Genomic DNA, 13520 nt, shown 5'->3' with positions numbered 1-13520 from the left:
AGAGGAGGAGGTCTGCAGTGTAGCTGGTGAGCAAAAGTTATAAGTAATGAGAACAGGGGGGAAGAGGGCCCTGCTCACTAGAGCTTACAATCTAAAGGGAAAGGGTCAAACAAATTGTTTACACATGGAGGTGAGCCAATGTAAGGGGATCTGAGGACAAGAAGCAAGAGTGGGGGAGATGGAGGATGAAAGAGTGTCAGGTATACTACATGGTGCAATGGTTAAGTGGAGGACTGGTAGACTTGTCTACACAAGTGGGTTTTCAATGACCGTTTGAAGCTATACAGGCTAGGGGATAGTCTGATAGAACGAGGGAGATCCTTCCAGTGGTGGAATACTGTAATACCTTTAGACTAATCTTGATGTGTTTGTTATCTTATTTTCTTTCTCTACTATTAGCCCTATTACACATAAATCAGGATAACCGTGTCACCATGGGGATGAATGGGAACCTGTACTTCTCCAACGTGAAGGTAACCGATCACCATCCTGACTACATCTGCCATGCGCAGTTTCTCGGCGCCCGAACCATTGTACAGAAGGAGGCAATTGATCTACGAGTTAAACAGAGTAAGTACACGACTCCGTTAGCAGTAGAGCAGTTCCGTGTTTATTTGTCAAAACTAGATAGACATTCTTGAGGTGAAATATGGATTCATCTGCAAGCGAGTCCAGAAACAGCGATGATTACATTGTGATGCTCTCCAGGATTGTAATTCCTTTCTTCTTCTCACAGCTAACTCAATGAAGTACCGGAAGCCTAAAATGATTATGCCCTTGGGCAGTTCTAGCTCTTACTTGGCCCTAAAAGGAACCTCTCTCCAGCTGGAGTGCATCGCCCAGGGGCTGTAAGTACAGCGATTGGCTAACATTTCAGGATGCAAGTACCGTGGTAAAATAAATCTTAACCTTGACTTGTATTACCCTTGTAGTTCAATGTATATTAACATACATGTGTAATGGGACATTTTTTAAAAAAAAAAATGTATACCTAATTTTAAAATACTATTATTTTTTATTCGTAAAAGTTTCAACACATTCCATTGCACTTTACAACCTGATAAATTTATATAGGGTCATCAACTCATCAAGCTTCAAATCTAATATAATCAAGTCAATCTACACTCATGCTTACACACATGAGGGTCAGTTCGGTCTCAGACCAATTAATCTACCAGTATGTCCTTAGGAACGTCAGAGACAACCATACAGTGTGTGGAGGAAAACCGCATGAACGCAGGCTTTACATACAAGTCTATGTCCGTGTCAACCTGGGCCACAAATCCCAAGGGGGGTATATTTTTTAAACTGCGGGTTTGACAAAGTGGATGTGTTCCCTATAGCAGCGAATCAGATTCTAGTTACCATTTTTTTTGTACATTCTACAAAATGGCAGCTAGAATCTGATTGGTTGCTATAGGCAACATCTCCACTTTTTCAATGGGTAGAAAACTGCCACAAACCTCACACCAAGATGCCACACAGCCTCAATGCTCTGCGGACACGCAACGACAGTTAACTGCAAGTGACTTACTCTGGCATCCAAGACCTGCTGGGACCTGTAGTGCACCAGCAAAAAAAAACCTGTGAAATAAAAACACTCTGAAAAAATCTTGTGTTAAAATAAACACTCCACACACGCACCCTCTTTTACCAATGTATTAGTCAATTAAATCCAGGGAGATCCTTTTCTGTCATCCTGCTTCTAATCCTTTGTGGAACCCTCGGCTTGGTGGTAGGTAGATAGAGTGGTGTGTGTACAAAAGGTGTACTGCACTTCCTTTAACATTTCCAGTGTCTCCACCTGAGATATGACCTCGACGTCTGGGGGTAGTGGTCATCATCATCATCATCATCATTTATTTATATAGTGCCAACATATTCCGTAGCGCTTCACAATTGGGGACAAACACAGTAAACTAATAAACAAACTGGGTAAAACAGACAAAGAGGTGAGAGGGCCCTGCTCGCAAGCTTACAATCTATGGGACAATGGGAGTTTGATACATGAGGTTAAGTCTAGATCATCATCATCATCATTTATTTATATAGCGCCAACATATTCCGTAGCGCTTTAATGGTCAGGATGTGAACACCAAGGAAAGACTCGGGAAGATCCCTGCGTCAAACAAGACATCACAGCGCAACCACAGATATGATGCAAAAGCCACTGAGCGTGTTTATTTATATATGTGGTTATGAGCGGCTGTCAGTGTCTTATAATAGAATATACTTTGTGCCATTTAATTTATTTTGGGAAACAGTGCAATAAATAGATACATTATAAACTCAGTAAGTTAATAAGTCAACTATTGCAAATACATGAATACATTAAACATTTCAAATTGTTAATAAATGGTACACTGCGATTAATAAGTATCTTGTGCAATTGATTACAGTAAGAAAAGTGTAATACCAAAGCAAGAATGCTCTCGCTGGATATAATAGGTTCTGTCGTCCTTGACCAAAGTACTTTGTATACAAAGATGTACCTCTAAAGAAATACTGACTTCTGTAACAGCCATACAATGACAGTGACAGAATGGAACAGATTGTCTTGATTTAGCTAGGCTGGCAAAAGTAACTTCAAATAATTATGGAAATACCTAAATTCACTTCAACTTATGAAATACAGACACACATGTATGAGCCGGTACTGTTCTTTGTTTTTTTTGTAGGATTCCAGTTAATATATTAATTTCACTGGATTACAGCATAAAAGGGGCTGACATCTGTCTGCTAGCTTAATGCACCTTGAGTGGACCCTCTCCCTCCAACGTCATCTTCATCACCATTTATTTATATAGCGCCACTAATTCCGCAGCGCTGTACAGAGAACTCACTCACATCAGTCCCTGCCCCATTGGAGCTTACGGTCTAAATTCCATAACACGCACACACAGACAGACACACAGACTAGGGTCAATTTGTTAGCAGCCAATTAACCTAACAGCATGTTTTTGGAGTGTGGGAGGAAACGGGAGCACCCGGAGGAAACCCACGCAAACACGGGGAGAACATACAAACTCCACACAGATAAGGCCATGGTCGGGATTTGAACTTATGACCCCAGTGCTGTGAGTCAGAAGTGTTAACCACTGAGCCACTGTGCTCACCGTTAACCTCCCAAAGCTGTTGCCCTGATTACCTGATCACCAGCCTACTCAGGGCTCTCCCTCCGTGGGGCATGAGCAGTGGCACAGACAGCACTGCGCTAAACCCATATCCACAACAAAAACTTTGGGCGGCCAGTCAGCTACTCATCAATACAGGAAAGCTTCACTCTGATTGTCTGCTACACCCCTCGTGGTGCATAACCTCAAAGAATTATATTGCTACAATGTAATTCATTGATACATTTAATGCGCATGCGCAGGTCAATTAAGCATATTTGGCTATGATGTCACAGCCAAGCGCTACAGGACTCCCACAGGGCGCCACCCCCACTTCCCGCATGCTAAGGTAAGAAGCAGCGGGGGTGGGGTGCCATTTCCAAGTGGGGAAGGCGCTGATTAGGGCCAAATCTAGCGCCAGCTCTGCTTGCATCTTACTCTAAGTGAGCCCCTTAGTCTAATATGTGGGGTTTTTTCACCTTCTCTATATCTGTTCTTTTTTCTATTGCCTACTTTTTATTATTATAGTATTCCTTACACTTTTTCTTCTATCTATCCCTACAGCCCTACTCCGGACAATGAGTGGGTAGCTCTCACTGGCTTTATGGATCCGCAACGTTTTCATTTTGATGAATATAGAAAGACCCTTCGCATTGAAACAGTACTCGAAGAGGATGATGGGGAGTATGAGTGTATTGCTAAGAACACAGAAGGAGAAGTGAGACACAAATACACAGTCACAGTGGAGTGTGAGTCCTGAGACTGTCACTATGTTACTATGCCATTCCACGTTCCCCACCCAGTGGTGCTCCAGATGCAAAATGCTTATGTCTGTAATAGAAGCTCCATGGTGGAGGAAGCTCTGCTCTGACTAACAAAGTCGCTGCTGTTCTCACAAGGGAACTAAAGCCAGCAGTGTCAATCATTATGACACTGCTGGCATTGAGGAGGATCAATGGCTGCATCTAATTGTGATAGACCATATTCTAAATATATGGTGGGGAGGAGCAAAGATGGAGCTTCTATTAAAATATAGAGATTTATAGGACTAAAGGGAAAAAGTAATAATAATAATAATAATAATAATAATAATAATAATTTACATTATATACTAAATTTAAACCTACCATGTCATCTTTAACCTCTGCTCTAGCACATGAATTTATATATTAAGCATATTGTCTTCCAATCATTATATGCATCCATATGTAATAAAAATACAATCAATTGTTTATGTGCTGTAACTGCTAGCAACGAAGAAGGTATTTTCTATTATTAGGGTGGTGGGTATTACACATTTGTCGGTAAGGGCACTCACACTATTGCTCGGTTAGAATAAATGTAGTTGGATAAAATGGCAAAGGTGCAACTATTTGGTTAAAAGGATGACTTTGCTTAATCATATTTAAAATATACAGATAAATGCATTAAGGACAGAGCTGATTTTAGCCCATGTCTTTCCTCCTGGATAGAATTCAGAATGTCGTAGACATTTCTCTTATCCAGCATCGTTTTCACAGATATCCCAATTTCCTTTAATAGCTGCCCCCTACTGGATCGATAGGCCGAAAGACGAAATTTGTGGTCCAGGAGAGAACGTTAAGTTCACCTGCGATGTTGACGGGAATCCCAAACCCAAGATCACCTGGAGGATAAATGGAGTACCATTGAAAGGTATGTAATGGAAAGCAATTTGTTACTATCCCTACAATATCTAAACTCAACAATGAGCTGGAGAGAGCAGTAGACTCCCGGATCACTGTTGAATTTACATATGCACTCAGCAGTGTACGGTTTCTGTATACAGCACATATTTTGGGATTTGTGAAAGCTTACTGGATCTCACAGGTCGTGCGGTCACACAACAGATTTCCCTACAGGAGGAATATATAATCCTAGTTTGTTAATAGAATTTTGATTTACCAGGAAAACACTAACTCACTAATTCACTCCCACTTTGCGATTTGAATTATGTTCCCCCCCAAATTACCCTTCTCACCCTGAGCCTGATTCATCAAGGCACGTATCTGCAAATTTTGTGCATATTGTCCGCAAAATCACTTGCCCAGAAGCGGGAGATAAGTCCGTGAATACAGCCCTGTCCGCTGCGTGTTCATAGGCAAAGGACACTCACTACACCCTACGATTTCGGAAAGTGAACTGGGCAGGGAAGGGAGTTTTGCCATAGTCAATGTACAGTAAGAGCGTGGCAAACTCAAGCGCACGCAGCCACGTCCAGCCTTGGGCGTCTCAAAGTTTCTTTTGTTTTTCTGCCGTATCTCTTGCTCCAGCTACAGAGCGAGCTAAGTCCTGATCAATAATGATAGCAGTAATGCTATAACATGTGTTTGCAATCAGGAGCAACTTTTTTATGTTCAGTAGACATTAGCCACATTTTAATAAATGTATTTCATGGGGGGGGAAAAAATAATGAATTTAACTGTTTTATCATTAATGCCTTTATTATTAACAATCGACATTAAGTCAAGATTTTTTTTATTTTCCTTTGCATTCTTTTGCGAATTTATAATCCACATAGGTACCGGGCGTATCCTGCAGCATCAGGTGTAGTAGAGCACAGTAGACCTATCATTGAGTTCAACAGCGCACGTATCTAGAGATCCGTGCCTTGCTGAATTCGGAAGTACACAGAGTCTAAATACATGCGTATAATACTGAACGTGGGTTGCGCTCAGAATACCCGCTTTGATGAATCAGGCCCCCTAGTTTTCTGTTCTACAAAAATGATCTAACATGTTCTCTTATTCTTATCTCTAACTCTCCCCGTATGGCAGCCTCTGATCTTGGCCCGAATAAGAAGATGGAAGGAGGAAGTTTGATTCTCCAAAACCTGCAGACCAGCGACACCGCCGTGGTTCAGTGTGAAGCCCACAACAAGCACGGACACGTCCTAGAAAATGCCTATGTCTATGTCGTTGGTGAGCCCTTCTTTACCGTCACCCTCTTTTACTATTGTCCCGAATGTTGTGAGTTTTATGGATCCGTTTATTTAGTTTCTAATGCAAAAATTCGACTTTCACTTTCAAAGTATATTACGTCCTATTTTCACGGTTTATATTCTACGGAATGAGCTGTCTCAGTGTATGTAAAGTTTTACAATGCGGTGACAGTTTATTGATCCTTCTTCTTTAGGAAGTCAACGTTGAACTAAGGAATATTAATCCTCCATAAATCACTGTACATCTAATAACTAAATACAGTAGATATAACAAAGTAACTTTCTGCTTGTTTGCATTAATCTACCATTAGGTGAAAGTAATGGGCTCATCAGGGGCAACGGGGTATTTGTCAAATTGTAAATTATGGTTGGTTAACTATGATAACCAGATTTTACGCATTGGACGAAAATTGTAATCTATCCGGATTAGCGACTGAAGTAATGGCCAATGAATTAGTTAATAAGGATTCTATTCTTCAGTGATAGTAGCCTATGGCACTGAGTCATGGCACAGGTAGGTTTTGGTCAACTGGCAAAAATAAAAGACGTATAAACTTGTCAGGTTATATTTTTTTATTTTCCTGAGCACAAAATGTAATAAAACACATAAAGTACCTGAAAAAAGGGGATTTGCAAGGGGTTGAATATGTATTAGGATTCCTGGACAGACTATAATAAAGTTATTGTGGCTCTTAAATATGGTTACATCAAGAAATTACATATATGACAAACGATGGCCAGCGATAAGAGGTAATGGTCCCAGAGCTTCCCATGCAGTAACCCTGGTGAAGATATTTAGGGCAAGGGGTCTAGAAAAAGAAGATATTAGGGGGTTTCCTCTAAACTAGATTAGATTAATATCGGTACACCATTAGGTAAATGTGGGGCCTATGGTTCGAGTACTGCCAAGAGGCAAAGGGCTAGATTTACTAAGCTGCGGGTATGAAAAAGTGGGGATGTTATAGCAACCAATCAGATTCTAGTTATCATGTATTTAGTACCTTCTACAAAATGACAGCTAGAATCTGATTGGTTGCTATAGGCAACATCTCCACTTTTTCAAACCCGCAGCTTAGTAAATCTAGCCAAAAGTCTTTAATTCGCTTTCACTAGGCTTCATAGGCAAGACTGCTCTCTCCTCATTCACAAAATATGGGATTATCAGTAAAAGCTAATTTGAATAGAATGGAGGTAATGGTAAAATATAGGACATAGGTGCCCAAACTCAGTCCTCAAGATTTGCCAACAGTCCATGTTTTCAGGATTTCTTTAATCATACACAGGTGAGCTAATCTATTTGGCTGGGTCAGTAATTCTGCCACCTGTTTCTACAGACAGAAATCCTGAAAACACTGACCTGAGGACTGGGTTAGGGCACCTGTGATGTAGGGCATTGAATGTTGGTTATGGGTGAGTTATATCAGTGACCTTTGCCCTTACAGGTTCCTACGTGGTAATAAATATTAAAAGCTGTGTTTAATAAATAGAACCTACGTCATTTTAAACGGCTTCTCTTTTGCTGCTTACAGAGTTTGCTCCAGTCATTCTGACTCAGGATAGACTGAACTACAGCGCAGTGGAGAACACAAACATTTTCATGCACTGTAAATTTTTTGGGTCCCCTGCTGCAGTTACCCATTGGTAAGGAGCTCGTTGATAACTAAATATTATAATTACACAACAGAAATAGGAAATCGTGATATATAGTATATGCTGTCTGATAGGTTTCAAAGGTTCTATATATACACTATACAGGAAATGAATATTAACGAGGTAAATCTGTCGCTAATTTGAGTGCATCTGTTGAGCAAACTGCGATATTAGTAATTACTGTATATTCAGACTTACTGTATAGTCAGAGTGTGTAGAAGTGATGTCTGTATAGATCAGTGATGGCTAACCTGTGACATGCCAGGTGTTGTGAAGCTACAAGTCCCAGCATGCTTTGCCAGTAGATAACTAGCTGATAGCTGGCAAAGCATGCTGGGGCTTGTAGTTTCACAACACCTGGAGTATCACAGGTTAGCCATCACTGGTATAGATCATCCATTCAAACCACTAACAGGCATAAAACTTTGTCTCATGTGATTCTTAAGAGAAGAGTTTTCGTTTGTTGTGATCCGTTCTGTGTTACATTAAACATTTTCATTTTCAGTTTATTGAAATGAGACTTCTTGGTAGTCAGATGTGTTTGGGGTTACATGGATAGCTTTTCACTATACTTATATACTTTTCCCTATACCCCTATTTTCACAGGTATGATAAGGATATGATCTCTGTGGTAAGTAAGGACAGCTTTGAGATCCTCACTAACGGTACCATGAAAATCACAGATGTGAGCAGCGAAGAGGAAGGAACCTACTACTGTACAGCATCAAACAGCAAGGGCAACATGACCATCTCCGCTTATTTAGATGTCCGAAGTGAGTGTGAAATGAAGATTTCAGTTACATGTATTATTTTATGCTTTTCTGTTCTCCTAAAGTACAGTATTTTATCATGGAGAACTTGTAGTAATAAGGACAATAGAAAAGATGTTAGGAGGAGCATTACTGGTGAGAAGTTAAAAGTCGGATTTTGTAGAGTGTGTGTATGATAGGTAATCAATGTAGAGACGGACATAGTGGACTCATGTTTGAAACAGTACTCCCCTGTCAACTGCTCAGTACTCCCCTGTCAAATGCTCAGTACTCCCCTGTCAAATGCTCAGTACTCCCCTGTCAACTGCTCAGTACTCCCCTGCCAAATGCTCAGTACTCCCCTGTCAACTGCTCAGTACTCCCATGCCAAATGCTCAGTACTCCCCTGTCAGATGCTCAGTACTCCCCTGTCAATGCTCAGTACTCCTCTGTCAACTGCTCAGTACTCCTCTGTCAACTGCTCAGTACTCCCCTGTCAAATGCTCAGTACTCCCCTGTCAAATGCTCAGTACTCCCCTGTCAATGCTCAGTACTCCTCTGTCAACTGCTCAGTACTCCCCTCTCAAATGCTCAGTACTCCCCTGTCAAATGCTCAGTACTCCCCTGTCAATGCTCAGTACTCCTCTGTCAACTGCTCGTTACTCCTATATGTAATAATCAGCCAGTGGTTTCTATATGAATAGAAGTGTGTTAAGAACCAGATATAGGGATACATGTATCAAACCTTCTAATGGGGAAAAGTGGAGTTGTTTCCCATAGCAACCAATCAGATTAAGAATGTAGAATGTACTAGATAAATGACAGCTAGAATCTCATTGATTCATATGGGCAACATCTCCACATTTCGTTTTTAAAAGGTTTTATACATATCCAAGGTTTTATACATGTAACATTGTATTCAGTATTGTGTACAGAAAGTATATGTGTTGTGAACATGGGAGGACTGGTAAATTTTAAAACTCGACTCAACAGCCTATTAGGAATATTTTAAAGGGGAAAAAAATGCAGGTGGCCCAGCCTAAGGTAGCCCACTATGGGACTGGCCCGGGTGGCAGATGCCCCCCTGTGCCCCAGCCCAGCCTGCCCCTGGTTGTGAAGAAAGGGCATAACTGACAGAGGGCTGGAAGCCCTACTAAACCAGGCAAACTAGAGCCGGATTACTAGGGAATTTGTGTGAAGACTTTCTGGGAGTAGTTGTGTTGCAAGTAGAACTTTGAGATTAATAAAACAGGGCGGAGTTGTAATTAGAGATGTTCACTGATCCCCGTGTTTTGGTTTTGGATCTGGATTAACTTCGTGTTTTGGGTTTAGTTTTGGTTTTGGCAAAACTGCCCTCGTGTGTTTTGGTTTTGGATCCTTTTTTTTTTTCCCTAAAATTCCTATTTTTTTCTAAAATCACATATTTTGGCTCTTTTTTTGTTTCTACATTATTATTAACATTCATTTACAGTAATTTCCAGTCAATTTTTGTCAAGTGACAAGAACACTGCTACCCCTCCTGTTTCTGTATGAGCAATGTCATTGAGCAATGTCACTGGAGACTGGAGAGTGACAAGAACACTGCTACCACTCCTGTTTCTGTATGAGCAATGTCACTGAGCAATGTCACTGGAGACTGGAGAGTGACAAGAACACTGCTACCACTCCTGTTTCTGTATGAGCAATGTCACGAGATCCGACAACGCAGCAATGACGTTTTGCCTCGATTCAGATCCGAGGACGCGCGAAAGTACCGAGCCAGCTCGCGAGCCTACTCCTAAGTTCGGGTGGGCTTGGTTTTCAGAAAACCAAGCCCGAGCGTCTCTAGTTGTAATTTCATAATACAAGTATAGTATGGGAAAAGTGCTGGTGAAAGAAATTGGAAGAAATACCTGAGGATGACAGGTGTGTGTCTTCGGCAGGTCATACAGCATAATTTGTTATGTATTTAAAAAGTAAAGAAATTGCCATAGCACCGTGGGCTTTGTATGTATGAGAATAAAATTTTTTAAACTGTATCCTGGTGGAAACAGGCATTCAGCTGAATCGAAGCATTAATAAGCAGGCAATGATTGAACTGAAGCATTAGTAACCACGCAAGGACTGAATTGATGCGTTAATAAATCAGTCAGAGAAAAAAATCAATCTGTCAGCCACATTCACAGTGATTTAATAGTTTGGTTAATGGAAGTCACTTCGCAGAGGGTTTAAATAATCAACATATCAAATGATAAGTGTATGTATTAGTATTTTAATAGTGTCATTCATGAGGTAAGAGGAGATATGGAAGATGTTATTGAGGTGTGACATGAATTTGCAAGGACTTAAATATGAGGAGAGAAGGGCAAGACAAAATTAAATGTAGCTGCAAGACTTGTGATGTACACGTGATGGTAGAGGGTTCAGGTATGGGGGGCAGGGGCGGAGCTAGCAAGCTGTGGGCCCCCCAGTGCAGGGAGGCCCCTCTGTATCTGCCATGCAGCGGGCCCCATTATCTCCATGGGCCCCGATGCACTGCTCCTGTCGCACCAGTGGTAGTTCCGCCAGTGTAAGGGGGTCTTAATGTAAGCTGAGAACACAAGGGGCCTGAGTCATTAAGGAGAGCAAAGCATAAGAAAGGAGTAACTTTACACCTGGGCAAAACCATGTTGCATTGGAGGGGGAGGTAAATTTAAAATGTGGGGACAGATTTATAGTTGGGGTAGGGCATGTCCTAGATCAACTTTAAATTTCACTGTAAAAATAAAGCTATCAAGTATTTGTGTGCTAGAAGAAAAAAGGGCCACTATTTAACTTATGTGCAAAATAATAAACTAATTTGCACCCCTTGCATTGTAACATGGTTTGTCCCGGAGAACATTCACTCCTTACTTTCCTTAATGACTCAGGCCCAAGAAGTTCATTCTCAGGTAGAGGACATCGAAGAGACATGAGAGACGTGCTATAATATGAGTGAAGGGAACTGGAGAAAGTTAACATGGAGAGCTATAGACTTGGGTATCATCATAAAGGAGGTGGTATAACAGCACCAAGGCCTGGGCCACCATAAGTGAAAAAATGCAGCAGGAATGAGGAAGAACCTTTAAAATAAAGGTGACTCTTTTACTTGGATCATCTTTTCCCCCCCGCCTGCCTCTTTTGAAGAACAGCAATAGATATGGGGAGATCACCTCCTAAGAGAATGCAATGTGTGGTGTCGTCACTGTAGCACAATATATTAGAACAGGACCTGCATGAACGCAGCAAACGCTATGAACAATGGGCCTGATTCATTAAGGAAAGTAAAGTAAAAAAAAAGAGTAACCTTGCACCTTGGTAAAACCACGTTGCATTGGAGGGGGAGGTACATTTAAAATGTGGGGACAGATTTATAGTTGGGGAAGGGTATGTCCTAGATCAACTTTAAATTTCAGTGTAACAATGAAGCTCTTTGTGTGCTACATGAAAATGCAGCCAGTATTTATCTTATGTGCAAAATAATAAACTGCATGGTAACATGGTTTTGTCCAGGAGAAAACTTACAATTTTTTTTGCCTTACTTCATAGTTGCCTACTCTGCCAGAATGTCCGGGAGACTCCCAAATTTCTGGGAGTCCTCTCAGACTCCCGGGAGAGCAGGCAATTCTCCCTGATCCTGACCGGTTTTGTAAACTTAACAGAGGGGGTGGGGCTCAGTGAACGCACCATTGTGGCCCGCCCCCTGTTTTTATTGGCCCATAGTAGTGATGTCCGTTTTGGGGGCGGTGCTAATGATGCAATTCTTCGAGATCCGCCCCCACACACCCACCTGCACCCCAGACCTCCCGGGAAACATCTTGACAATGTTGGCAAGTATGCCTTACTTTTAATAATGAATCAGACCCTCTGTATGCAATACTAAAGCACGAGAATCTGCTGAAGGATCGTCCCTCCACTGCAGACTGTTCAGTAGCATAGAGTATGGTGATACATTAGTCTAGATCAGTGTTGGCTAACCTGCGACACTCCATGTGTTGTGAAACTACATGTCCCAGCATGCTTTGCCAATATATAGCAGCTTATTGCTGGAAAGGTATGCTGGGACTTGTAGTTTCACAACACCTGGAGTGTCACAGGTTAGCCAACACTGGTCTAGATGGTATTTGGTAAGAGCATTAACAAGTATTTCAGTTGCTCCATGCATGAGGACGATCCGAGTACAAGTGATGTCTCTAAGTTGAGCTGGGATGTCACCGGCTTACATTCACACTGTCTCTCCTCTCACACAGATGCTACTCAGATTGTCACTCCCCCAGAGATGCAGCGAGTGAGAAAGGGCGGGAAGGCTACATTTGAGTGTATACCTTTATTTGACGACAAGATGGAGTACAAAAGAGTGGAATGGAAAAAAGATTACGAGGATATTATAGAAGACGATGACAGTGACAAGTACGATTATTTATTCACTTTTATTTATATGGCGTCAACATATCAAACATGGCTTAACAGAGGATGTTCAATCATTGGTGTCAGTTCCCACCCAAATGGCGTTTACCATCTAAATTCTGTACCACGTTCGCCGACACGTATGTTCTTGAACTGTGGGAGGAAACCCGCAGACACACGTGAAGAATGTACTGATTCCACTCAGTGGCGGAAAATAAAAATCATGGCACCAGTGCAGTGAGACAGCAATGCTAACCACTTTGCTACCCCACACTGCGTTGGGTGGAATTTTATACTGTGTGATACCATTATAAAAACATATACAGTATGTCATCAGATACACATATAAATACATATAAAATCTTGCGCATACATTTCCAACATTTATATTTACATTTATATATTATACTACTGTTCAATATAAAAATGCAAAATAAAAATTCTGAAATTAACTCTTTATTCACCACCATTCCTTTCTCACTCTAAGGGACCGATTAAATATTGCCACGAATAACGCGGCAATAACAGTATTACCGTTAATATGGTAATGTTAACCTGGATGTCATCTCGCGGCTCCAGTAAAAATCCAGTGTTGAAATTACCATATTAAGAGTAATTATGCGCAGCTTTACCGTAATAACAGTA

General features: G+C 41.2%; 1 protein-coding gene across 3 annotated transcripts in view; it reads left to right on the top strand.

Annotated features, from left to right (window-relative positions):
* The window catches only part of L1CAM (L1 cell adhesion molecule), a 183429-nt gene that overhangs the window by 138439 nt on the left and 31470 nt on the right, over positions 1–13520 (top strand). For all 3 annotated transcript variants that reach the window (XM_075184834.1, XM_075184835.1, XM_075184833.1), the window contains 8 exons: positions 400–570; positions 737–848; positions 3678–3862; positions 4656–4787; positions 5909–6052; positions 7602–7713; positions 8329–8495; positions 12719–12878. In XM_075184834.1, coding sequence (XP_075040935.1) covers positions 400–570; positions 737–848; positions 3678–3862; positions 4656–4787; positions 5909–6052; positions 7602–7713; positions 8329–8495; positions 12719–12878 — 1183 coding nt within the window. The remainder of the gene's footprint in view (positions 1–399; positions 571–736; positions 849–3677; positions 3863–4655; positions 4788–5908; positions 6053–7601; positions 7714–8328; positions 8496–12718; positions 12879–13520) is intronic.

The sequence above is a fragment of the Mixophyes fleayi genome, chromosome 9 (assembly GCF_038048845.1).
Source record: "Mixophyes fleayi isolate aMixFle1 chromosome 9, aMixFle1.hap1, whole genome shotgun sequence".
In the NCBI taxonomy this organism is placed as follows: domain Eukaryota; kingdom Metazoa; phylum Chordata; class Amphibia; order Anura; family Limnodynastidae; genus Mixophyes; species Mixophyes fleayi.
Note: the sequence above shows the minus strand (reverse complement) of the source record. Positions and strands in the feature narration are given on the sequence as shown.